Below are 27,690 nucleotides of genomic sequence, written 5' to 3' on the forward strand. Positions count from 1 at the left end.
GTCTCGTGTCTCCGAGGTTAACATTACCGCCTCACTCGATTTCTCGGCTATTGCCAAGGCGCAGGAAGATCACGCAGCACTTCAGAGCCTCAAATCCAACCCCAAATACAAATTTCGGGAGTTGCCCATCTTCGGCTCAAACCTCTCTCTCTGCTGCGAAGACTCGGAAAAGGGACCTCGGCCATACATTCCGGTCACCTTTCGCAAGGAAGTGTTCCACGCAGTTCACGACTTAGCGCACCCAGGCATCAGGACAACAAATCGGCTAGTCACCGAGAAATACTTCTGGCCCTCTATGAATAAGGATGTCAATTCCTGGGCCAGAGAGTGCATCGCATGCCAGAAGTGTAAAGTGTCCAGGCATGTAAGGAAAGAAGTGGGCTCATTCCCCCGCACTACCAAGCGGTTCCACACAATACACCTCGACATAGTAGGGCCTTTGCGAGACTCGCACGGTTATAGGTATTGTCTCACAATCATCGACAGGTTTACGCGGTGGCCTGAGGCAATACCTCCGAAAGACATTACGGCACAATCATGTGCCGAAGCCCTCCGTCGAGAGTGGATACTACGCTTTGGCGTCCCTGCAGTGGTTATCACTGACCAGGGAATGCAATTTGAGTCCACCCTTTTCTCCGAGTTAGGCAAATTCCTTGGTTTTAAACGCCAGCGGACTACTGCATACCACCCGCAATCCAATGGGATGCTAGAACGTTGGCACCGGACGCTGAAAGCCGCCATTATGGCACGCATCGATCCGTCCTGGTCCCAAGTCTTGCCTCTCGTCCTACTCGGCCTACGTACAACCCGCCGAGAGGAATTTGCTGCCAGCCCCGCGGAGCTGGTATGCGGGGAGAACCCCAGACTTCCAAGTGATCCGGTCTTCGACAAGAGATCGGGTCTCACAGAATCGGGGTTGGTGCGTCTGCTGAGGGACAATCTCCGACGCATAAAAGCCACACCACCCACCCAACACTCGTCCACACCTGCCTGCTCGCCCAAGGAACTGGACACGTGCACGCACGTTCTGGTCAGGACGGATGCCGTCCGGAAGCCGCTGCAGCCTCCATATGAGGGCCCGTACCGCGTTCTCGAGCAGGGAGAACATTTCTTCCAGCTCGAGATCGGTGGACACAAAAAGGCGGTCTCTCTGTCCAGGCTGAAACCCGTGTCCGCCCCGAAACAGCGTCGTGTCCGCTTTGTGGATTGACGGTGAATGAAGTTGCGGGATCAGTCGCCTAGTCTATGTTCCGGTGTACCTAAAAATTCTCGTTTGCAAAGAAATGGACTATTTTAGTTAAAGGAGTTCCTTATTAAGGCGGGTCTAGACCGGATACCGGTTGTTGCGCCGTTGATCATGGTGATTGATTTCGATAATTTAACATTTTGTCCCCGCCTCCCTACATATGTGTAACTTGGAGTTTGGCAAAATATGGCGGAATATTTTGTATTCTCAACTATGCATGCATAGAAAATCGTACATAGAGAGTTTCTCACATAAGATGAACACAAGACCTTCATACCCGAAGCGTCCAGCTTCCGTATTCGAGAAAGGGTGCCACTTATTTCCAGGGGAAGTGCACATTGGCACTATATAACTTTTGTTTCTTGTGCCACCCTCTTCTACTCTAACCCCAAATTTCATGTTAATTGGTCCTGACCGAAAGAATTCGCAGGTTGATCGATTCATGCCAGCAATACAGCCATTTTGTAAGCTCAATTTCAAAAGCTACTGCTAAGAATCGTTGGCGCAGTCAGCGTGTTAATAGTACCAGTCGGAATGCAAGTGCTAGCCAACTGAGAAACTGCATACCTATCGCTTCCGAAGCGAGTGAGTATCTACGAGAGCGCACCCATTCCTATGTAGAGCAGATGGATCCGTACTACAGATAGTTTGCTTATTTGACAATGTTATCAGCACGTCGTAAAGTCGGGGCGTACGCAACGAGCACAGGTCTTGCATGAGCCTTCATAAAACTTGGCACATTTGGCTCCACCGATCGCAGAAAGCTCTTCATCACTTCAGTGAGCGCGGCAAGATCGCCCGGACGAGCGGGAAATTCAAATTTTCTGTGCGGCCATTGAGAGCATAGCAGACATTCGATGAAGTATTAAAGTTCCGCGATACGGAAGAGGTCACCTACTTGAATCAAACATTTATGACGAAATCGACAATAAATCGTAGTGCGAACTATCAAAATCATACTGTAATGGTGATCGCGCGATATCGATCGTATTCATCCGAGACGATTCACATCCAGCCAGCGCTATCGAGCACCGTGACGCCGTAAACAATTCATTCGACGGTCGTTCAGAGTAATGTGGTAGAATAATTTAGTTTGCTTGAAAATAGCTGTTACCCTTGGCTGATTCCCTCCACCCAAGTTGCCTGCTCGCAGCTGGGAAGCACCTCTATTGGCACCGCTTCGCTACACATATTGGACCTAGATTCGATTCAACGAGGACATTCAACTTGAACACGCATCTTTCGATCCACAATCACAGAAATTCAATAACAAATCCGTCCGTTTCGACTGTTCTATTTTGGTTTTTGGGATACACGAGAGCAGAAGACTATCTCTAGCGGTTCTACGTCTGAAATCATTAATGCAATCAAAGATACAGATCGCGCAGCTTCAGATTGGACAGACACCAGCCGGCACGCAGACAAGCAAGTAAGCTCCTTAGCTATTTAGACAAAACACATTTACCTAGAGTGGAATTACAAAACATCTAAGTCTCTCTAGTTTCCTGAAACCCATATTTTGGTTCTGGCCATTGCGCTAGAAATTTAGATGCTACATTGTTTGCTCCTTTGAAGATATTGTACGCGCATTCACACACGGAGCTTCGACTAGGGGGACGCAAACTCAGAGGAGCTCTTTTCGTCTAAAAATAGTTCTGGAATTATTTTTATTCTTAAAAATATTCTGTTTACAATGGTCGGGGCTCTTTTCGACTTTGTCGCAAGATTAAGTTGTTGTCTCCAAAGTGCTTTCACGCATTGATATTGACTTGCCAATTGAATCCAAATTAAATAAAAAAATGTAAATTTCAAGCATGCCGAGATAAGGGGACTCTGTAGGAAATGCCTTTTCTGGCGCGATATTTACTTAAGTCTTGATAAGTAAGATACTGTCTCACCGCTCAAGGGGAATAGTTGCTGAGGTGGTTGTTCGAAACATGCATACCCGGCTCAGAAACTAAACATTCAATATGGATCTCTTAAACCCTTTTTTTTTTGCGTACACGGAGGTGGAAAATCTTAAAAAGACACGTCCGCCGCCCGAACGGCGGAACTACAGCGGGCGCGTGTGGGATTCACACCCACTAAAAACCACCCCCGGTCTCTCCAGCCCCAGCCCCGCGGGACCACCATTGAGGTATTACTTCGCGGGGTAGGTTTGCTCTTAGGCACTCATTTGCAGCTTTCCTCCTTCTTTGTTCGTTCAGCAACTCCTCCTGCATTTGGATGATTGCGGAGCCAACCGAAAGCCACTTCCCCTCGGACTCCAGCATTTCAGTAACCAAGCTCTTCGGGGTCCCGCTCCTGCCCAGCAGCTGGTTAAAGCTCCTTCTCTCCATCGCAAATCGTGGGCAGTGAAACATCACATGCTTTGGATTCTCCGGTATGCCATCGCATCTGGGACAGTTCGGAGAATCATCCAACCCAAAGCGGTGCAGATACTGCCTGTAGCAACCACCGTGTCCCGTGAGGAACTGGGTAATGTGGTAGTTGGTCTCCCCATGTTTTCGCTCAAGCCACACCCTAATGTTGGGAATAAGCCTGTGCGTCCACCGACCTTTCGTAGACTCGTCCCATCTGCGTTGCCAGAGATCAAGGGACTCTGACCTTGCCGCATTTCTACGCTGTGCATGCCCCTCCATACGTCTTGCATTGTACAGGACACTCATTTCTTTGGCCAGACCGTCAACCGGGATCATGACTGCCACCACCAATACTGCCTCATCTTATGTGGTTCTAAAAGCACTGCAAACCCTCAAAGCCATCCGCCGGTAAACCGAGTTCATCTGCTTCCGTCTCTGAGAGGTTGCAAGCGCCTCTGCCCACACAGGCGACGAGTAGAGCAAGATGGAGCGCACCACTCCGGCTAGTACCAACCTCCGGCAATGTTTCGGTCCACCAATATTTGGCAACATTTTTGCAAGTGCCGTGGTGGCACTGGCTGCCTTTTTGCATGCATACTCTAGGTGTTCCCTAAAACTCAATTTGGTATCAATTATTACCCCCAGGTATTTGATAGCCGGCTTTGATACGACCGTATGTCCACCGACCCCCACTTTTACAGTGTTATTTTTCCTGCGTTTCGTTATTAAGACCGCTTCCGTTTTCGCGTCCGCCAAGGTCAGCCCGGCCTTTTCTAGCCAGGACTTTACCGCTCTCACTGTTTCCGTTGCGTAAACCTCCACATCTTCTGGGTGTTTTGCTGCAACAACCACAGCTAGGTCATCAGCAAAGCCGACAATCGTAGTCCCCTCTGGGACGGGAAGAGCAAGCACCCCATTATACATGATATGCCACGACAGGGGACCAACTACCGATCCCTGTGGTACCCCGGCTGTGACAATGTACTCTTTGGGGCCCTCATCCGTCCCGTACTGGAGAGTCCTCTCTGAGAGGTAGTTTTCCACCAAATTCGGTAAGTATCCGTTGACACCTATGTCAGCCAACGCCCCTGGGACACTCTGTTGGTTAACCTCATCAGCAGTCACTATAGTCTAAACTTGATGCCTATCCCATCCATCACCAAAAGGACAGGACCATTTTTGGACCGAGATCAGCAAAGGGATTAAAGAATCATTCGCATAGCCCCAGTTTCGGAAGAAAGAAGGATTTTCTTAAATTCCGTAATTGTAAACCGAAATCATTAATCTGTGTGTAATAAACGTCGGTATAAGGATGGCCGCCATTGTATGAACATAGTATCCTGGTCCTAAGCCCAGATGAAGGTGGTGGGTTTGTAGCAACGTTCTTTGTACTATCCTCCGTGAAATAAAAATAAAATGTTGAGACGACTGTGCTAAATCCTACGATCTCTCTTGGTGGCAGGTCTCGCGACAGGCCGACCAAGAAAATGCACCCAATGTCGTTAGAAACAACATTATCGGATCGAGTAACAAGCCTCGGAAAAATGCTAGGGCATCCACCTCAGTCAGCGCGGCAGGACGGACCCCGGTCCTGTCGAGAAATGGGCAAGGGTTCTTGACGCATGGACGGCGTCAGGACGTAATAAGTAAGTTAGTCCGAGCAGAACAAATACGTGTCTGTACGCTAAGTGTTGGCACCCTAACAGGAAAGACCGAGGTACTCACAAGAGCCCTTCGGAAAAGATGCATTAATATCTGCGCTCTGCAAGAAACCCGATGGTGTGGTATCAAAAGCTGCGACTTAGAACGCGAACGCGATAAAAATTGCTATAAACTTCTCCATTTTGGTCCCACACACTCAATACGATGTTGGCATTGTCACCTCAGAGGGTTTCTGTGATGCCATTAAAGAAGTCGAACGATTTGATGATCGGCTGATGAAACGCACCATTATATCAGCTGATCGCACTATTCACTTCTTCATTACATACGCACCACAGACAAGTCGATGGCTTCTGGCAACATCTCGATGAAAAGACTTGTAACGTCCCGGCTGACTATATAATTACTGCCGGCGACCTTAATGGTCACGTGGATGAAAAGGCAGACGGTAACAGGTGCCATGGGTTAAAAGCAGTTTGGAGCGCGCAGTGGGGGTGGCAAGCGTACTGTACTTATGAATACATGGTTCATCAAACGATTGTCTCATCTTTCTACATTTTATAGTGGGAATAGTAAAACGCAAATATTCTCATAAGTAGCCCACATTTTACCACCCTCACTGATTGCAAGGCTGTTCCATATGAGACCATCGCATCTCAACATCGGCCGTTGATTGCCGTCCTCCGAACTAAGCCAACTATAAAACAGCGTGAGGGATGCACTAGCCCGCGTGCATCAAATGGTGGCAATTTCGTGACAAGAAAGAAGAAATGATTCCTCCAGTTCCACAATCATTCCCGACATTTGGATCAATTCCATCTGTCAGCCCAACTGTCATCTGGCAGGCCATCCCATCCCATGTCCAATGTTTGTTTGAGTGTTGCTTTCGGGAGGGGTATTTCCCTGTATTCCTGTATTCCTGTCAGTGTGGTTGTGCTCCTGAAGTCACTTGAGAAGAATAAGAGTAATCCTCGGTCGTACAGGGCGATATCTCTTCTCCCAGTCCTTAGCAAGGTCCTGGAGAGGATTATGGTCCATCTGGTGTCTGATAGACAGTGTGGCTTCCGTACTGGTAGGTCCACTGACGACGCCTTAATGTATTAGAAGAACTTTGTTGTCCGTTGTCATAGCAAGTACGTCCTTGGAGTCTTTGTAGATTTCAAAGGCGCATTTGATTACCTAAGTTGGTCGTTTGTGTTGTCGAAGCTTTGTGAGTGTGACTGCCAGGAATTAGCGTTGTGGAAGAGCTACTTCCATGGTAGGAAAGCATTCGTCCAAGGTGTCAACGAGCGTCTGAGGGTGAACGTGGAGCGCGGCTGCCCACAGGGATCTATCGCAGGCCCATTTATATGGAACCTGATGAGGGACGAACTGTTGGGTGAACTTTCGACCGTTGTTGAATGTGTTGTCTACGCGGATGATCTCCTTATTCTTGTTGAGTCGATTTGAACTCGAGCTGTACTGAGTACATGCGCATCGTTAACGCATGGTCTCCTAAAGTCGGTGTCGTGGTCTCAATGGAAAAAACCGTTCCGATGATGCTGAAAGGCTGCCTACGTCGCCGCCCTTGGTTAAAATCAATGGAGTTTCATTGAATGTGGGAAAGGTCGTGTCAATTATAAGTACGTTCGATATATGTCTGCCAGAGGAAGCTCCATCGTGGACTACGGGCTTGAGATGGGCTCCCTCCTGACGGGACATGGTAGCTTGAATGAGTTTCTCTTCTCGCGGAACCTTGCCTCCGGTCAGGGTTGTGTTTTGTGTGGGGCAGACTCAGAGGACTGGTTCCATGTCCTCTGTGTTTGTCCGGCGTACTTTGACATCCGCAATCTAGACGACATGGGCGTTCGTTTGGTGAACGGTATCTTTAATTTTAACTAGTGCCTTGCTAACAGGGAGACACTTCTATGCGCTAATCTATTCGCGCTTGCTGCCTTCCAACGATGGAGGGAGTTTCTCGACGCTGCTTCGCCTGCAGTATGATGGGTGAATGTGCATAGTGGCCGTCGTGTGGCCAGTCCTGTGTGTTTTGTGTTAGTGTGGTCTTGTGACCTCTTTCGTGTTGTATTGTACGCAGAGCAGTTGTTGACTGATGGAAAAGTTTCGATGCGGTTCTCCGCTTCGAGCTAATTCCAGTTAACCCGTTGGGGAGTGCCGTCCCCACGTACTCGAGGAGGGCGATCAGATCCGAGTCTGTAAGGGACTCATCTGAAGTGGCTCTGACCACGAAGCCTCACCGGAAGTTATCTGGTACTATGGGGACCGGGACGACCCTCTGAGAGCATATGCTCTAGGAGAATTCCTGGAGGATGTGCTCTCGGCCCGGTTATTTGTGGCTGGCCCCCTTGTGGAGTTTCATGGTTGTTGCGGTTATGCCTATATCGCCGGCAGAGCTCCTTAGAGCTCAAAGGTGGAGTTGCGTTGTACAACTCAGGTGCCGTTGCGGCAGAGGTGTTAGATAGGTCTGGTATGAATGCTAAGCCTGCACTCAGTATAAACCAGTACCGCTGTGCTAGTCATTGCGAGGCTCTGATTGTGTTCTCAAAATCAATCCGTGTCCGAAGAGGACCGTGGGATTATGCCTACATAGCAGGTACTCTCGTTAAACCCCCAGGACATTCATGTCAACCTAACTAAAGTCGAAGAACTCGTGCACTGGATTCAATTGCTCTCCACGATATAAAAACCGCTTCGTGTCTTCGTTGGTAGAGGAAAGTGCCCTCTCACCACTCCTTTTTGCTCTTGTTATAGATACCGTCACATGGGACATCCAACATCCGGCGCCCTATAAACTGCTTTATGCAGATGACGTTTTCCAAGCATCTAATAGCAAAAATGATCTCGAGCAACTTGTCCAAAAATGGAATGATCGCCTCATGCAATACGGTCTCAGATTGAATCTGAAAAAACTGAATTTTTGAGGACCGATCCGCATGAAACAGGCACAATCACTGTCAGCGGCAGTAACCTGCCCAGCACTGAGCGATTTAAATATCTCGGGTTAATGCTATCAGCCAATGGAAAGCTGCATTATGAAATTGCTTCACGCATTAACGCAACCTGGATGAAGTGGGGCTCCACAACTGGTGTTCTTTGTGATCGACGTATCAACGAACGTCTCAAATCTAAAATTTACCGCAATATCGTCCGTCCTGTTGTCCTCTATGGTTCTGAGTGTTAGCCGACCATAAAAGACAATGAACGGCGTCTTGCTCTAATGGGGATAAAGATGTTGCGTTGGAATAGTGGCGTGACACGATTTTATCACATCCGAAATGAGAATATCCGCGATCGATATGGGATTGCACCGATCATGGAAAAACTGCGAGAGAGGCGTCTTCGATGATATGGTCAAGTAATTCGCGCTAACGATAATTCACTTGCCAATATTGGTCTAAACATCGAAGTCGATGGTAAACCACCAAAAGGCCAGCCGAAATAACGGTGGTCTGATACGCTGAATGGAGATTTAAAAGCCTCGCGATTGCATCCAGATCAGGCATTTAATAGAATAAAATAGCGAAACTGATTACGACGAATCAATCCCGCTTGTGAACGGGACTGAAGAAAAAGAAGAAGATAGAGATGGCCAGAATAGGCAAAGGGGTTAACTGTCGCCATCCGCCAGGACAGGACTATCCCAAACACGGAAAGGAAAGTAGTGAAATTTGACGGCGCAACTGCCAGCATCCAAGTGTAAGTGCAGCTTCACTAAAGTGTCTTGTCAGCAGTGTCTCAATACACGGCGTTCGAAGGACATGTATTCATGGCATCCATGTCTCCCGAGGAGGAAGTGATTCACGAAGGGGCTCCATAGGAAATGATGGCTCTGATGAGGGCCTAGGATTAGTTTGGCTTTGGTGCTGAGACCCATTTTCTTACAAAGAAGAGAGTAGATCCTACCCAGTGCTCCATTTTATCATCATTAACGGCGCAACAACCGATATCCGGTCTAGGCCTGCCTTAATAAGGAACTCCAGACATCCCGGTTTTGCGCCGAGGTTCACCAATTCGATATTCCTTCAAAGCTGTCTGGCGTCCTGACCTACGCCATCACTCCATCTCAGGCAGGGTCTGCCTCGTTTTCTCCTTCAACCATAGATACTACCCTTATAGACATTCCGAGCTGGATCATTAGGATTAGGTGACCCGCCCGCCCATCATTTTCGCAGCTTTTTTCGTGAAGAAGCTTTTCTCTTCTTGGTGATTTGCTAGGATCCCAAGATAAAAGCAATGTTCGTCTGGACAAAAGCAATGTCTAAAAGTAGTTAGTGCGCAAATTGCAGCTCAGCAATCTCGGAACTGCGCCACTTCTTGAAGGTCGTTCCAAGCAATTTACACTGTAAATTTCACAAATTTTCCATCCAAATAGCCCCACATAAGGCTAAAGAACACTTAACTTACTCCCCCATTAGCTTAGGTATATGAAATGGATTATTCTCATGCATATTTCATCTTTTCGCGATTTACTCAATAGACGGAATTAGCTCACAATCAAGCTGGAAAGCAATTTATTAGCAAATTCTTTCAATCTTATGCGAAATTGTTTATCGACCGGAGGCTGCTTCGGAGTTATTTACCTTTCTTATGGCATGCGAGCTAGTTGCTAACTCACCAGGCTCGAAGTTCAACATTGGCTATGTACATACGTTCACATCTACGAGAATACCCATATTTGGGAAAGATAGAAAGATATGTGGGCATGTGCCAATGAAACTGTAACAATACAGAATACACTTGTTAATTTTTATAAGTTCCATATAACAAAATCCACCTCCGTCCTAGAAACCGTGTTAAGAAAGAGTGTTATCTGGAAATCCATCTTTTTTTCAGGGGTTGGTTAATCTTCCGCTTAGTAAATATATGGCTCCGTACGTGGAATATGTTGTTATTTGCGTTATTAACAATATTTTTTTCGCCAAGAATGGGTACAATTGTTTGTGATGGTTTACAGAGGAATTTTCTGGTAATAAAAAACAATTGGGAGTGTTATTTTTCACATTTAATTAAATACACAAGACAACACGCTGATAAGGTACACCGGGTTTGCTTAAGGTAATACTTTCATTCATTTGTGCAACATTTGATAAACCAGAACATGAACAACAACCATAAATGTTCTGTAAACACTTCCGTAAAAGTAAGTGTGGGTCTTGCAGAGGGATCACTTAACACTTCCATCTGCATAGAGAGGGGTATACGCCCGGTACTATGGAAGTCCCATTGAAAAGCGAATAGCGTTCAAGGCAGAAAATATCCCCTCCGAGGTTCGCGTAATTATGATATAATGCTGGGTGTATGTATGAGGTCGGGGAGAGATATAGCCTTTGAGCGGTCAATTCTTGGTGGTCCATTGTACTCATTTCAACTGCCTAACCCAATATCCGGGATTCGGTTATGTACCCCAGGATTTCCGTTAGTGGATGTGATGCTACCCGTCGCAATTGGAGAACATCGGCACCAAAGATCTGATGCCTGATGCGTCCATAGGCGGGGCATTCACATAGGAAATGCTCCGTGGATTCCGCTTCCTCATTACAGGAGGGACACGTATCATCTTCAGTAATTCCTATTCTGAACATATGCCCAGCTAGTGAATTATGACCTGTCAGAATGCCCACAATACACCTGCAAGTCCTCCTGCTTTTCGACAGGATAAACTTTGCGGTACGCATGTTCGGTTTTGGCAGGAAAAGTTTGGTGTGTCGAGCAGCATTTAGGCTCCTCCATCTGTCATTGTGGGAAACTTGTTCCCAGTTTTTGAAAATAGATTTAGCCAATGCTACTGATACTCCAATTACTGGCTCCGGTCCCGGCATAGGGGAGATTGACCCCTCTTTCGCTAAAGCGTCCGAGGTTTCATTTCCCTCTATGCCACAGTGGCCAGGTACCCAGAGTAGTTCCACCGTATTGAATCTAGACATAGAGTTCAAACGGTTTCTGCATTCCTGAACGATTTTCGAGGTGATCAAAGGACTGCTCAATGCCCTCAGCGCAGCTTGACTGTCACTGCAGATTGCGATGCGCCTGCCCTTCAACCGCTCGTTAATCACCCCGTTTGCCACCCTTAGGATCGCATAAACTTCGGCTTGAAAAACCGTTGCATGTTATCTCAAAGGAAAAGCCCACTTCTCGTTTTTATTCGAGAGGTAGACTCCGGCTCCAGAACCCTCTTCTGTTTTTGAGCCATCGGTGTAGAAGACTTCCGTATATCCCGCCACGCATTCCTCTGGGTCTTCCCAGTCCTCTCTACGCTTCAGGGTAACTTCCAGTTCCTCACAGTACGCTCTAAAGGAGTCTCGAACACCTAACGAGCCTCTTGTATTCAGTCTTTATTCTTGTTACTTTTGCAAGCACGATTTAGAAGTTACCTGGTTGATTTCCTGAGTTTTTACAGTTCTCGGTTCCACCAAGGAACCGTTTTACCGCTTTGGCCTCGGGAAATAGGACAAGCCTCTTCATAGCACTCTAAAAGTGTGCAGTTCAGAGTTTTCAATTCTTCTTCCAGCACCAAAGGAGTCCTTAGTCGCCTAGGGAACTGTACTTTATTGCCAAGAAGTTCATTGAACTTGTCTTTGTACTGCAGACTGTTCGCCCGCAATAGTCAGATTGAATTCCAGATATCGGTGATCTGACAGTGAGACCTCGTCTAGCACTCGCCAGTGTGTAATCAACTCTAACAATTTTGGGGTACAGATTGTTAGGTCAACGAACGTAGGGGCACATCCTACGTTTGCAGTCATAAGACCAGCTGAAGTGATGAAATCAAATAGCTTCTCCCCTCTTGGATTGCATTTGCTACTGCCCCAACAAATATGTTGAGCGTTCACATCGCAACCTATTAAGAGCTCGAGACCACTTGATTTTGTATACGCCACTAGATCCCTAAGCTCTTGCGTCGGTGGAGGATACAAAGAATCATAGGGTAAACAAGCGGGGGCAACTACGATGTTTTTCCTCTCGCCACTTATCTGATGTATGATGTCCGTAGCTAAGTCCTGGGAACAATATTGTCTCAGCATAGTTGCCTCTAACCGTCTTGACATCAGGACGCAAGCTCTCGGTGTGGATTTTTCGTCGTAGAAGATCCTAGCCCCCTTTACTGATCCAATGCCACAGATTTTGTTAAATCGAACCCACGGTTCTTGCACCAGAAAGATATAGGGGAAATCCTGCAGCTTTGTCATTCTCGCTGCTAACAGGTAGGAGGGAGCTTTGGCATGCTGCAGGTTGATTTGACCAGTCTTTATGTTTTTCGACATAAATTTAGTCTATTGTCTTATGGGAAACAGTTAGAAGCGTATGCGGCAGTCCGCGTATGACGGGGTTTCCCCCACACCGTACCGCCAGAGGCTCGATCCCCTCGTGATTGATTTCTCTGAGAAAAGCCGTACTTGGAAGTACCGCAATTCCCATGTTCTCATCCACGGAAGATCTCATCTCATCCCGCAGAGCATTCGTCTGTTTTCCATTTAGCACCTTAGTTTGCGGTGTCCGGGTTGCATAGAGTCGATCACTCGAACTGGCATCAAGTCAGTTCCGTTCACGTCTCTGGCTTCCCTTCCTTCCGCCTGTTCCTTGGAAGGTGTAGGAGAAGTTACTAACAGGTAGGATTTACTCTGTAGTCCCTTCCGCAGTGCGAGCCCCCATACGGGGGTTCCGCTCCTGTATGCACTATCTTCCGCGCACGTCTCCATTGTGGGAAAGTGCACCGAAGATGCTGCAATTTGCTCTATATTGTGTAAGTCGAAGACCATCATTGTTCTTCGCTCTCAAAATGGAGATGATGCCCTACAGTTTCCTGATATGACTGAATTTCAGTCTATATAGGAAAAAGTGGAGCACCATATGGTGACTTCCCCTGAGCACATTCAGACTCTGTTGGTCCAGTTCGAATACCAAGTTGAAGCCCTCCACGTTTGTAGATTGGTCCTTCCTGGCATTCATGAACTTTATCTTCCAGTGTGCGAAGTCCATGCCCGGGTTCTGTTCACCCAGCATGCGGATGGTGTCCTCTGCCTTCCTCCGAGGGCCCGGTAGCCAACATCCGACATGTTCTGTCCTGCGTAGCTCAGTGTTCACAATAGTGAACTTGGGCCGACCGCCGGAACTCAAAGTTGGGATAACCTGCTGGAGCCAATTTAAGGCAGCCTCGTCAGTGCACTCCAAATGGAGAAGCCCATCACGAAAACCTTGATTTTTAAATCGTGACTTCGTTCCAGGCTCCAGCGTTTTTTTCCACAGGCATTCCCGGAGCATGGTAAATTGTCCCTCTGACATTTTGCCATCCTTGGAGGAAACTCTCACGGCAGCAGTCAGAACAGAGGCTGCAGCTTGCGCATACGTCCTCTTCCTTCCCGACTTCGTGTTGGTATTCCTGTGGGAGGGACCAGATTCATTGAGATCTCTCTCGCTGATTTGATCACCTCCCGGCACACCGGTCCTAATCCCCGCGGGACGGGTTTCTCACGAGGCATGGAGGATATCGCGAATACCTGCTCACGTTTACACTACATACCTCATCCGATTGTCCGAACTGCAATGGAGTCCCAGTGGTCCCCGAGCGCGTATTATTCCACTGCCCAAGATTTGTGGAGGAAAGGAGGAGCCTAAAGGACATTCTAGGAGAGGTACTGATACTAGACAATTTGGTGCGAAGAATGCTGGCATGTCCGGAAGACTGAGATGAGATCAACTCCACCTATCTATCATCTATCCAGAGCAAACTGCGAAAGGCAGAGGAGACTAGAAAAACGCGGTTACGTACTCCGCGTAGAGACGAAAGGTGACCAAACTAAAGAGAACTAACTCCGCCCCGTGATGTAATATCTTATGGTTCCACCGAGCTTGGGGGGAGTCGGGAGTGGTTTTAGTGGGTAAGAATCCCACACGCTTGCTTGTCCAGGCCAGTGTCTTTTGAAGAAGGCATAATCCCTGTCGACATTCTTGCTAAGGAAATGAGTGTGCTGTACCATACAAGACGTATAGAGGGCCACACAGAGGGTCGAAATGCGTCAGATCAGAGTCTCATGATCTCAGGCTACGCAACTGGGACAAGTCTACGAAGGGTTGGCGGACGCATAGGTTCATTCCCAACATTAGAATGTAGGTTGAGCGGAAACATGAGGAGACCAACTACCATATTACCCAGTTCCTCACGGGACGTGGTGGTTGCTACAGGCAGTATCTGCACCGCTTTGGGTTGGATGATTCTCCGAATTATCCTAGATGCGGTGGGATACCGGGGGACCCAAAGCATGCAGCTCCGCAATACAGGAGGAGCTGCCGAAGGAGCAAAGAAGGACGAAATCCGAAAGGAGGAGAAGGACGAATGCCTAGGGGCAAACCTGCCCCACGAAGTAATAATTAAATAGTGGTCCCGCGGAGCGGGGAGATTTTCCACCTCCGTGCACACCCAGGTTTTCTCCCCTCTTGGTTTCAGGTTTGGGTTTTTTGGATGAACCTCCGCCTGGTTGGCCAGTTTGTGGGCGGTACGGGATCTCGCTTGTTTGGTTGTATTTTTTTTCTGCTTTTATACGTTTACTCGTTTGATTGCCACGAGTGTGGGGGTTAGGAGCCGTGACATAGCCCCCGGAGAGAGGTCAAACTTACTCACTGAGACGACCAGGTGTCAGCGAAGCTTCGTTCGAATGCAGTCAGTTACGCCAGCTGCAACCTATCCGATGAGCACGATTCGCGTGATGCTCTGGATTGGGGGAGGTGTTTTTCGACTCCCCAGCCCATATCCGTAGCGTTTTGTTAATATAATGGTCCCCTCGTGCAGGGTGTGGCTCACCAACGATCTTGGTAGCCACATATCACCCTAGAAGAAAGACAGCTCACACTCTGAGAGAGATAAGTTTGCCCCCAGGGAGCTACATTCCGCGACAGCCTATCCTTCATTGCACTGCTTGACCCCAACTGAAACGTTAGCCTGACGGCCGTGTTCACCAGATGTCACTCTGGTATATTAAGGTAACAGAATGCCACAGCTGTCAGCTCAGTTTATGGATAACAAACCACAAAACCTTAAAAAAACAAGGAATATGAGCACTTTAGGCAGTTTCAGCCGTTTTGTGACAATAAATTGAAAAATATTTGAATAATTTACGACTTGGTGAATCAGAATGATATGAAATACACAACACGTGACGAAAACACGTTACACGTACGTACCAATTATATGTACGTGACGAAAACAACCTCAACCCAACTTTAATAGTGTCAACGATAATAGCGAAAGTATTTTATTATATTAACATTCGGTTTCATCTGTAGGTGAATTATGAGATTTTTTTGGATAACACAAACTCAGGTTATGAAAGTGAACTGATCATTTTAAGTCTTAGGCATTGCCCGCGGAAGCACTGGTGCTCTCTGGGACGTAGGGGTGTGGGCAGAATTAGAAAAATAGGAAGGAGAGCAATCACATGTATCAACGTATGGAATCAGGGCATCGCTAAATAAAGCAGGATTTAAATGTCGCATTGTCAACTCCCCAGTATATTACGGTCTTCATCAAATATTCATACCCTACATTCCCCGAGTAGTCTTCGCTAAAGGATAAACAGTGCATCATTGCCGGAACAAACAGCAGATATACGCCATCAGATTAATTTCTGTAATATATGCAAAGTACAGTATCACTACGACATGACACCAAAGATTTTGCTCTGCTATTTGCTCCTGTCTCAGATAACAAAATAGGTACATAGAAGCAAGAACAATCACATTTACTCTAGTGACCATAAATCACAATGTCTTCTTAAAAATTTCAGGTGAAACTCATTGTTTCTTTCTGTAAAGATCGTCCGTTTATCCAAAGTATGGATATAGGCGAGTAGACTCAAGATTTGCGGATTAATGACTGGCAGTTGTTTAACTAAGACTCATTGTTATTATTTCCAACGAATGTGGCTTTTCAGAGTTTACCTGGAGCTCGTATATTTTGCAAACATCATGCATTGTAAGATAACTTTGGAATGAATATCTACGTATGCCTCTTTGATGCGATGTGACGTGTGGAAATTTTGGAAAGAGTACGAACTTTATTGCATAATACTATCCAAAAGATGACGCAATTTCGTGGGTCCATCAGACCTATATCCTTGAATTTTGGGTAAGTTAAACGCGTGCTTCAAGACAATAGAGTTTTCTCACGGTTTATCTTTAAAAGTCTGTAACAGATTCACATGAGTAAACAAACATGTGTTCATATTTATGTACTTAGGGTGAGCTTAACAGAATTTAACACGAAACCTTCTAGTGATCAGGCTACCATTCAATATAGAAGTTGTTAGGGGAAGATGGCTTTACGGTTTCTTACCAGGACCGGAGCAAATCGTCAGACGCTGCCTCACCCCTGCCCTGGGAGCAGTGTAATCGAAGCGGATCGCAGATATGAAGTGCTTCTTTATATAATTCGCAGAACACGACATGACTACGAATTATATTGAGCGTAAATCCGCCTATACTTTGGACCAAACCTGGACTAGAACTGAACGTATTGCTTAGGACCCCGCAATCCTTGTAGGAAAACCTAACATATAGTAGTTCATTAATACACTAAGAGTGTCGAAACCATGGGCATAGAAATTACGAATATTGACTCTGCCAGTGGTAAGAAATCATAAACTTCAAATCGCCCGCGAGAATATTTGCCAGATTCGTGTTCTCCCATGGACAAATCTCTGGAAGACATGCTTTCCACTTAATTAAAAGCCTTCATTTAATATAGCACCTACCTGGCCTAGCGAAAAGGGGTGGAACGGTGGGGGGGTGGTGATTCCTTCGGGCCTGGACTTTCGTTGGGGCCACAGATTATAAATTTCAATAAAAAGGATAATAGGGGGGTCCGCCCTTTCACTCTAGACTAATCTCCTTATCTCCACCCCAGGAACTTTTTTCCGCATATTTCCATGATATGAAACTCACCATCAAGGGCGCAACAACCGGTATTCGGTCTAGGTCTCAAGGTCAAGGTCAAGGAACTTCAGAGATCCCGGTTTTGCGCCGAGGTCCACTAATTCGATATCTCTACAAGTTGTCTGGCGTCCTGGCCTATGCGATTGTTCCATCTCAGGCAGGATCTGCATCGTCATCTTTTCCATAGATAGTGCCCTTTTAGATTTTTCGGGCGGGATCATCCTCCTCCTACGGATTAAGTAACCCGCCCACCGCAATCTATTGAGCCGGATTTTATCCACAACCTGACTATCATGGTATCGTTCATAGATTTCGTCGTTATGTAGGCTACGGAATCGTCTATCCTCATGTAAGGAGCCAACAATTCTTCGCAGGATTCTTCTCTCGAACGCGGCCAAGAGTTCGCAATTTTTCTTGCTAAGAACCCAAGTCTCCGAGGAATACATGAGGGCTGGCAATATTCCCTCACTAATCAAAAGCACTGTCTTTAATTAGTATTTTTATTTATTATTTTCTATTCTACATTTTAATATCAGAATTCTTTACTACTTTTTTGGACGGCAGACGAGAATCGGGACTTTTTATTTTCTTATTTTGACAATTTCTTTCCTGGACATTGACAGTCACTATCAGGCCATCTATCGATTTTGCTGGGGCTATATAACAGCGACGGAAGCGAATTCACAATGGTGCCCCAGATTCGCGCCTCGGCTGTATCGCTACATCATCATCGCGTAAACAGCGCGATTTCAGCGAAGCAAGCCATCCGCGCGATCCCGCCAATAGGAGTCACTGGGTGAACCTGACGTTCGCGGGCGTTTTTTCGAAGCCGTCGCCGGTCCGACGAAAGCCTTCAGCCTCGAAAGGGGGACCCACTTGGTCCCGTCTCGTACGTTGAGTTTGAATGAGTGTCCGCTTCGATCAAGCACTCTAAAGGAGCCCACGTATGGTGGTTTAAGCAGCTTCCGAGGAGCGTCCACTCTGATGAGTACCTGGTTGAACATCTCGAGATCCCTGGGGGTGTTGACCCTCGATGTGGTGTATCGGGACGGTGGGGTCGGCCACATCTTCGAAACCGCGTCCTTAAGCAGCCGCTGCATTCCAAAGTTGTTTAACCCTGCTCTGATGTTCAGAACATGATCGGCGGGAGGGGGTCTAGACTCTCCCCATAAACTATCTCCGCTAGGCTAGTCGCGAACTCCTTTCGGAAGGCTGTACAGAGGCCGAGAAGTACGAAAGGCTAGGACCGCGACCACGACGGATCGTCGCGACCCATTAGAACGGCCTTCTGCGTCCGGTACCAACGATCCCGCCTACCATTGGACTGTGGATGGTATGCAGTACTCCTATGCCGTTTAAGGCTAAGGAGCCTTCCTAATTCCCCGAAAAGAGTAGATTGCATGATGATAACGGCTGGAACACCAAAGCGCGAAATCTACTCTCGACAGAGAGCCTCGGCAAATGATTGTCCCGTAATGTAAGACAGACAGACAACTTGCAGAAGATATGCGTAGCTCTGCTGGAGAAGAACGGTGAGCTAAGGGGGCAAAGAACTACAGGGCAAGCAGCGAAAGTATTACGACCACCACTTGGAGTTAAACCAGCGGCAGTTATTCAGCGAGCTGTACCTACCACTGAAAAACGGGTACCGACGACTTTTGCGGAGGTTATTGCTCCAGACCACCGCGTAAACCTGTCAATGATTGTGAAGCAATACTTAAATCTGTGCGAACCCCGCAAAGGGCCGACGATGTCGAGATGGATGGTGTGAAAGCGTTTGGCTGACCGAGGGAACACACCTACTTCTTTTCGACCGCGCTTGTTGATCTTGCACTTCTGGCACGCGATGCACTGTCTGGCCTACGAATTTACGTCCTTGTTCATGGACGGCCAGAAATATTTTCCAGTGGCTAACCAGTTCGTCGTCCTGATGCCTGGGTGCTCAAGATCATGAATGGTGTGGAATACTTCTTTGCGAAAATCAGCTGGAATGAATGGCCTGGTTCCCTAATTTGCGGTCTCGCAGAATAAGTAAGAGTTTGAGCCGAAAATAGGAAACTCCTTGAATTTATATTTGCAATTTACCTTCAAGCTCTGAAGCTCCGCGGCGTCTTTTTGTGCCTCGGCGATTGGTGTATAATCGAATGCGGCGGCAACTATGACCTCCGAAATTCGAGACAAAGTGTCTGCAACAACATTGTCTATACCAGACACATGTTTGATATCAGAAGTAAACTGGCTGATATAACGCAAGTGCCTAAGTTGGGGAGGGGACGCTTTGTCGCGCTTTTGTCTAAGCGCGAAGGTAAGAGGTTTGTGCCCTGTGAACACAGTGAACGATCTGCCCTCAAGGGAAAAACGGAAGTATTTTATAGCGAGGTACGTGGCGAGTAGTTGACGATCGTAGGCGCTGTAGTTGCGTTGAGCAGGGTTGAGTTGTTTTGAAAAGAAGCTCAACGGTTACCAGATTTGATTCATCCGTTGGTGAAGAGCGGTGCCTACCGCAGTATCTGAGGCATCGACGAACACAGCTTGGGGTGTATCTAGCTGAGAAAATGCCAGCAGTGTTGCCTCAACAAGCTGTTGTTTGCTTGTCTCAAACAGATGGACGGCCTCAGCAGACCACCCAACCTCGCAGGAGTGTTTGGGTTTGGGCCCAGACAAGTAGGTGTTCAGGATTCCTTGATGATGAGCGGGCCTGGGCAAGAAACGATAATAGAAATTTAACATGCCCAGGAAACTTTGCAGATCCTTCACCGTGGTTAGTAGTGGAAAACTCTTAATTGCCTCAATTTTGTCTGGGTTAGGTTAGATACCGTCAGGGGTAACTAAGTGGCCGAGAAATTTCACCTGCTTTGGTAGAAATCTGTATTTTTCAAAGTTTAAGACAAGTCCAGCCTCAAGGAGACGTTGAAAAATGCACTCGAGGTGCTCTAAGTGCAGGGGATCGGAAGCGAATGCGACCAAAACATCTTCCATATATACGAAATAAAAGTTTAACTTTCGTAAAACAAAATGGATGAACCTCTGGAAAGTCTACGTAGCGTTGCACAAGTCGAAAGTCATCCTAGTGAACTCGAAGAGTCCGAAAGCTGTGCAGATAGCGGTCTTCAGAATGTGTTCGGGAGCGACAGGGATTTGGTGGTATACCATTCACGGCAGTTCGTTAGTGAGTGCGCAAAATCATGGATGAGTGATATGGGTTTGGAACTGTCTGAGCGTTCAGACGCCCATAATCTCTGCATAGCCGCCGTTTGGCTTCGGGTCCAAATGGGTGGAGAGGACCAACAAGCGTTTGATGGTCTGCAGACCTCCTGTTTCATCAAATCTTCAAACTCCTTCTTCGTAACAGCAAGCTTCTTGGGTGAAGGAGGACGCACCTTTGAGAAGATTGGAGATGGAGAGGTAGTATTGATATGGTGCTGCAAATCGTGCTTCACCGGCTTGGAAAAACCACTTACGCAGTGATGTTGCGAAACTTTCGGTGGAGCGCGCGAATGCGATGGTCGACAACGTACTCGAAAGTTATAGAAGGAGTATCATTTTGGCAGGTAGAAATTTTCCTTGACGTGCGTAACGAGGTTGCGGGGTCTATCAATGTCAATGTCAAGAAGTCTGCGCCTAATATGGGGATGCTGATTTCCGCTAAAATGAAATGCCACGAAAACATTCCGCGGAGTCGGAGATTCATGTCCACCTGCCTATAGCCATAGGTCCTGATGGGAGATGAGTTCGTGGCGGCCAGACGTAAATTTTGCGGGAATAGGGTGTTCGCATGGGGTACAGGGACCAGGAAGCAACGTCTGCTTAGGGGGTCGAAGATAGTAAGGCGACGTCATATTGCGTTTCGGGCAGCCGTCGTCAAGGCACCCAACGAGCCTAGTTTTTTGTTATGCTAAATGTGCATTCTGTGGTACATTTAGTCGCTTGAGCTCCGTACTTCCGATGGTACCAACAAATCGTCGAGGTCGATGAGGGTCCCGGCGTACGACTACCCGAACGCCCATTTCGAGCAGAGCTCGACCGTGAAGGCGATCGAGATCTACCTCCCGAACGCAAAGTACAAACCGTCGCTGTGAGTTTTTTGACGCGGTCTAGTGTTGACACCATCAACTTAAGCTCATCGATTTCCCGAGTTGTGCATCGGGAAACTTCTGCGACCACGGGGCGCATGTACACCTCTTGTGCTTTGTCAGTCGTGGCGGACAACACCTGCAGCGATCCTAAGTCTGCGCGAGCGCAAGCGCGTGTGCTCTCCGGGAGTCGTTGCAGCCAGAGAGACTTTAGCAGCTCAGCGTCGACCTTATCCTTACCCAACTGCTTCGTTTCTCGTAGCAATTGGCTGGGGTATGGTCGCCTAGCGTCAGCTCAGTCAGCAAGTGATTAAGCTTTGCTTTCTTACTCAATGAAAGGCGCAGAATCAGCTGTTCCTTCAAGCAGACGTACGAGCACTCCTCCAGTGCGTCCTTGACGAATCCAATGGTTTTCTCGTCGAGACCAATGAGTCCGTTCTTGAACCTAGCTCGTCCTGTCTATGTTAGGCCATCAGCACTCCTCCGCGGCCATTGGATGCAGTGGTGGAGGTGAATCCATAATGGCGCTCTGGTTTGCGCCTCCGATGGCCCGCCACATCGTCACGTCCGGCTGGCTTTATTCCTTCGCCTGTTTCACGGCCGGAATCAGTTCAAAAGACAATTCCTGAATTTACGCGCGCGATACGGTCGATTTGATCAGATGTTCATAACCATCAATCGAAAGCTAACTGAATTTGATTCAAGCCCTGTACTTGAACTGTGTGCCGATGTAGTGAAACTTGGATGAATCTACAAAACCTTTATCATTGTAATCTTAGTGACGACCATGCCTTCCATAGCATGAACCAATTTCACCTTTAGGAAGCCTCCCCTGAACTATGTTTAGTTGCTCATATAAAGCATCCTTTTCCTTTATATCGGGGTAGCATTGCCCAATTCTCATACTCTTTAACTTGAGCTGGGGTATAGTATTCAAAGTCCTGTCAGAAACCGATGCATAGGCCATGAAGGCGGTAGCTGTTATTTGTTCGACATCAGATTACTACAGGAAGAGGAGTACTCTCTAGTTCCATCATCTTAGTTTGTTCTAGAATGTTGTGCTTTTTTCGCCGGCGGAGAAAGCGAGCATTCTATGAGCACCCAAGACCGTTGTTGAGGAGGGTGCACAAATTTCAGAAACCAATCATAAACCGTTCTCGATAGTCTTGAGGTCAGCTCTATCCAAGGGACCGTTGACGCTAAAAATTGTTGTCCTTTGATTGTATCCTTGAAGGCCAACTCAATGAACATAGCATTGCATGGGTGATAGGAAAACTAACCGCTTTACCTGACATGGGACCTATACACTGCTTTTTTTATCAATTCATTATGAAGTTAAATTAAGGTGGGCAGGTGGGTGGGCGTTTTGGTTTAGCCTTTCTAGGTTTTCTTCCCGGTGTTAACGTACTATATGTGGTACTTACTATGTAAGTGATAATTCAACAAATCGAAAAAAATACATCTCATGGTAATTTCTACAAATTAATGAACCGATCACGTCGTCTCCTGGAAGCCATCTGCTATCAATTTTCAATGACCTTAGCCAACAGAGCTTCGCGGGTGATTTCAAGCGAAGTTGACGGTTCTAGTGACGTTGAGATTCCGGCAATTGATTTTCAATTTTGAAATATGCAAAGAAAAAATAATGTTTGTGTGGAAGAGCGTTTCGGTCTTCTACAATGGAAATTCTTGTTTATCGTCCACGTTTTTTTTTATTTAAATATTTAAATTGTGATCATTTTATGGTTTTTTTTTTTGGATCACTTACTAGTAATGGAGTGTGGATGGAGCATCTTTTCTAAGAATTCAAGTTATTAAGATTAGCGAATGATGCGTCTGGTTACACCACACTCAAATTTGCTGAGTCCGCCAATGGGTGATCTTGATTGCGACTGCACATTAAATATATTTATTTATGCGCACGTACACAATTTGTTTACCAATTTTTAAAAATAATTCAATGATGAGATCTTATCTATAGAAGCGCACTATCTACATAGGAGTACGTACTAATGAGACCTTTTTTAATCAAATGGGAATTATGTTTATTTCAGAATGCCGTTACAACACAAACAGCACAGACCCGTGATTGACCTTTTGGTTGCCATGATTGCTGTTCCCGTACTTATTATTTGTGCATTGCAACTGGAAAAAAACATGCAGGAGAAATGGGCAGAAAACGCGAATACCCGGTGGATGGTGTTCGGGTTAGGTGTTGGGATGCTGCTGATTAGCGTAATCATCTGCGGTTATGTTACCCACAGAATGGGCGTTTGCTTGTGGACGGGACCGTTGGAGGATAATTCACCAATCCCTTTTCCACATGTAAGAATATTTTCTAATATTAACAGCATTTTTAGTTAGCGTGATGTTTTACTTCCAATTATTGTCATCTGTGTATTTTCTTGGATGCTGATACGTCAAAAGCATCTTTAAAACGAAACGTTGAAACTTCCGTAATCGGAATCCTTATACTCAATTCTTCACACTGATACGAATCGCTCCTCCTATTCCTATAGCATACTAATATGGTAGAATCTCGTTCCACATTCCACACACCCGATTATGTAATTTTTAATTATATTCGAACCTTTATAACCAACGCGTACTATTCTAATTCTGGGGTTGGACTGACCCCGAGGGCGGACCTCAATCCCTTTTATACCTCGCTGAAAATTCAAGAATGATACGCGAATACTTTGCTAGAAAACAGCTCTGTTACTTCGATGTGAAAATTCTTGTCGACATTCGAGTCAGCTGTTATCAAATATTCTAGTACAGTTTTTGTATCCTTACTAATTGTCGTTACTCTGAATGTTAATTGACGTCACACATGTTTTTAACGATTAGTTTACCATTTTATAATTTATTTTATTTATACCATTTTATAATTTTTCATTGTTAACAATTATTTTTCGTTTCTCATTTCAGATCAACTCGCAAAACGATATTCTTCGTATTATCGACAGCTTACCACCGAGTTACGAAAGCGCCACAAAATCTGATATTCCACCCCCACCATATGACTGGGTTGTAGTTAATATCGACACGAAGGAGCGTCCCAATCAGAATGATGTCGTCCTGCATATCTAAGTCAGCTCAGACATTCAGGCTTATGAATTCTGATCTAATCCCCATAGTTGGAGAAACTGTACTTTTCGCTGATTTAATTCAACGTGGATAATATGTGATAGGAGCGAATGTAGTTGTGAATGTGCAGATACTGCAGTGCTTTCCATTGTATGCGTGTGAAAGATGTGAAAAATGATATTGTTCCATAATCGAATCTAGTCTAAATCATGCAATTGAATGCTAAATGAATAACAATAATAATAATGTTTTTATTGAATGAGTCTCGTTTGTATTTTTTCAGATTTTGTGTGAAACAAAACATTATTAGAATCGAGTTGATATCTGTCTGTCCGTCTGTCTGTCACACCCGATTTATTCGGAAACGGCTAGACCGATTGTCACGAAAATTGGTGAGATCATGTTCGTTATGTTCCCTTTATATACAACAAGTGGCGCCATTTTGTGTTAAGTTTAAGTTAAGGTTGTAAGTTCAAAGCTTGCAATGTCCTGAAGGGGTTTGTCAGGAATTCGATGAGATTGTCTAAGCTGGGTATGTCTGAACCTGCTCCAATGAATGACCCCCATAGTTGTCGGGATTTCCGATCCAATTTCTGAGTAATAGCGTATATGATAAGTACGTCCCAGTGTTCAGTACTTATCGCGATGCTACTCATATTTGCTAAAAATTCAGCTGTCACGTCCATGTACTGCCTTATGACTGAGTCACGTTCTTCCCTGGCAGTAGGCAGAATTTGTGCAGATAATTCCACGCAATTGCTCGTTTGTTGTCAAACCTTTTACGGAGCAGCTCTATTGCTGCCTCGTAGTTGGCGTTATTAATGTCCATGGGCTGGATAACACGTACTGCTTCTCCAACCAAATGAGCCTTCAAATACTGCATTTTCTCGACTCCAGACAATGACAGGTTTTTATCCACCATCGAGGTGAACAAGTCGATGAACATCCTCCACTGAGTATAGTTCCCATCGAATCTCGGGATCCCTAATCGATTTACCGAAAACCAACATCCACGCAGAGAACCATCCCAGTAACATCACAATACTCCTGCTCACACAAAATGGCACCGTACAACGCAATGTTGCATTGCATGCTAACCACGCCTTTATCAGAAGTACATTTAAACAATGATAAATGCCACGTCATTGAAACTGCGGAAAAGAACGAGTTCAACAGGAAGACCTTAGAAGGAATAATCAGTGAAAAAAATGACGAAAATGGAAATGAATAACCTGACGACATTTTTTACACAAGCGGGACCATCTGAAAAACATCGAGCTCTTATCATTCATTCCCAAATTAGCTACCACGTGAAAAACATACTAAGAAAACGTGATATCGAAGTGATATCTACAAGCAGACCACATCAACTGAAGACACGATGAGGAAGTGTCAAGGACCCCAATGAAGATAACGAGAAAAGCGGCGTCTATCAGGTAACCTGCACCAATTGTGAAAGGCGGTCAAAAGGTAGTATAGGTCCCAGGGTGAAACTTGGATTGGAACCCACGATGGAGCATAAAACCTGGGAAACGCCTTCTGTACCAACACCAACAGCCCTACTACCAAACCCTACCTCCACCTCCACGTGGTGATCCAAACCAAACCAACCAACAAGTCACTAGAAAAGTACAGGGAGTAACCGCACCAGGTGCGGAAGTTTTACCAATAAGTCAGCAGGATGAGGCCTTATACACCTCGATGCTCATCCTACCGAGACAAAGATGGATTTCTGATTTCCAACAGAATGGGCATATGGGAGCGATGGGTTGACTACTTTGATGAACTACTGAACAACCAGAACATCTGCGAGTTGAAGGTCCCGCCAACTGAAGACGACGGACAAATACTGCCACCACCAAGTATAAGAGAAACAGTCCGTGCAATTCATCGGCTAAAAAATCATAAGTAGCCAGGAGCCGATGGAATTATAGCCGAATTGGGGATAATTCCATCGGCATTGGGGAATGGGAGGCAACCAGTTACACCAAGTGGTTCATCAACTTGTGCTCAAGGTGTGGAACAGCGAATCAATGCATAACGACTGGCATAGAGGCATTATCTGTCTCATACATAAAAAGGGGGATATCATAAAGTGCAGCAATTATAGAGGTATTATGTTGCTGAGTGCCATCTATAAGATATTCTCAGCTATCTTGCTAGGTCGGATAGTCCCATACGCCTAGAACATCATTGGCCCATACGAAAGAGACTTCACTCCAGGCAAATCAGCAACAGATCAGATTTTCCATCTGCGGGAAACAATGGACTGAACGGAACTGTTTGAATATGACAATCAGTTGCACCATCTTTTCATCGACTTTAAAGTCGCCTATAACAGCATAGCCAGTGTAAAACTGTTCATGGCCATGAAAGAATTCAGTATCCCGCCGAAATTGATAAGACTGACTGACCAACGTGCGAGCCCAGATAAAAGCGGCAGGACTACTCTCGAGACCCTTCAACATCAACAACGATCTAAGACAAGGGGATGCCCTATCAGGCATCCTCTTTAATTTGGCCATGGAGAAAGTGATCCGTGATGCTGAGGTAAATGCGAGGGGTACAATCCTCTTTAAGTCCACCCAACTACTGGCCTATGCTGGCGATATCGACATTATGGGAAGAATGACCCGAGATGTACAAACTGCCTTCATCCAGATCGAGCAGGCGGCAATTGGCGCGAGATCTTGGACTGCACATTAATGAAGGGAAGACAAAGGAAGGAAAGACGATGAAATCCGTGCACGGTTGTTGGCAGCCAACAGAGCTTATTTCAGCTTGCAAAAACTGTACAAGAAAATGATCTTGGCAGTCCTCATTTATTCCTCGGAGACTAGATTTCTTAGCGAGAAAAACTGCGAACTCTTGGCCGCGTTCGAGAGAAGAATCCTCCGCGGAATTTTTGGCCCCCTACATGAGGATGGATGATTCCGTAGCCTACATAACGACAAAATCGATAATGACCGTCAGGTTGTGGATAAAATCCGGCTCAATAGGTTATGGTGGACGGGTCATTTAATCCGTATGGATGAGGATGATCCACCCGGAAAGTCTATAAGGGGAATATCTAGAGAAGAAGGTAGAAAAAGAAGACGAGGCAGACCCTGTCTGAGATGGAATGATGGCGTAGGCCAGGACGCCAGACAACTTTCAGGGATATCGAATTAGTGGACCTCGACGCAAAACCGGGATATCCTAAGTTCCTTATTAAGGCAGGTCTAGGTCGGACACCGGCTGTTGCTCCGTTGATGATGATGGTCTTCCTGTTGAACCTATTCTTTTCCACAGTTCCAGAGTTATGTTTCGCATTGTTTAAGCGTTCCCCTGA

General features: G+C 46.2%; 1 protein-coding gene across 1 annotated transcript; it reads left to right on the forward strand.

Moving 5' to 3' along the window:
* Positions 1-1,929: 1,929 nt before the first annotated feature.
* Positions 1,930-24,622, forward strand: LOC119652841. The gene is made up of 3 exons (XM_038057178.1): positions 1,930-2,675; positions 23,324-23,594; positions 24,201-24,622. The coding sequence occupies exons 1-3, from the start codon at positions 2,608-2,610 to the stop codon at positions 24,360-24,362; spliced, it is 501 nt and encodes a 166-aa protein (XP_037913106.1). The 5' UTR covers positions 1,930-2,607; the 3' UTR covers positions 24,363-24,622.
* The last annotated feature ends 3,068 nt before the right edge of the window (positions 24,623-27,690 follow it).

This window comes from Hermetia illucens, chromosome 3 (assembly GCF_905115235.1).
Source record: "Hermetia illucens chromosome 3, iHerIll2.2.curated.20191125, whole genome shotgun sequence".
NCBI classification, from domain to species: domain Eukaryota; kingdom Metazoa; phylum Arthropoda; class Insecta; order Diptera; family Stratiomyidae; genus Hermetia; species Hermetia illucens.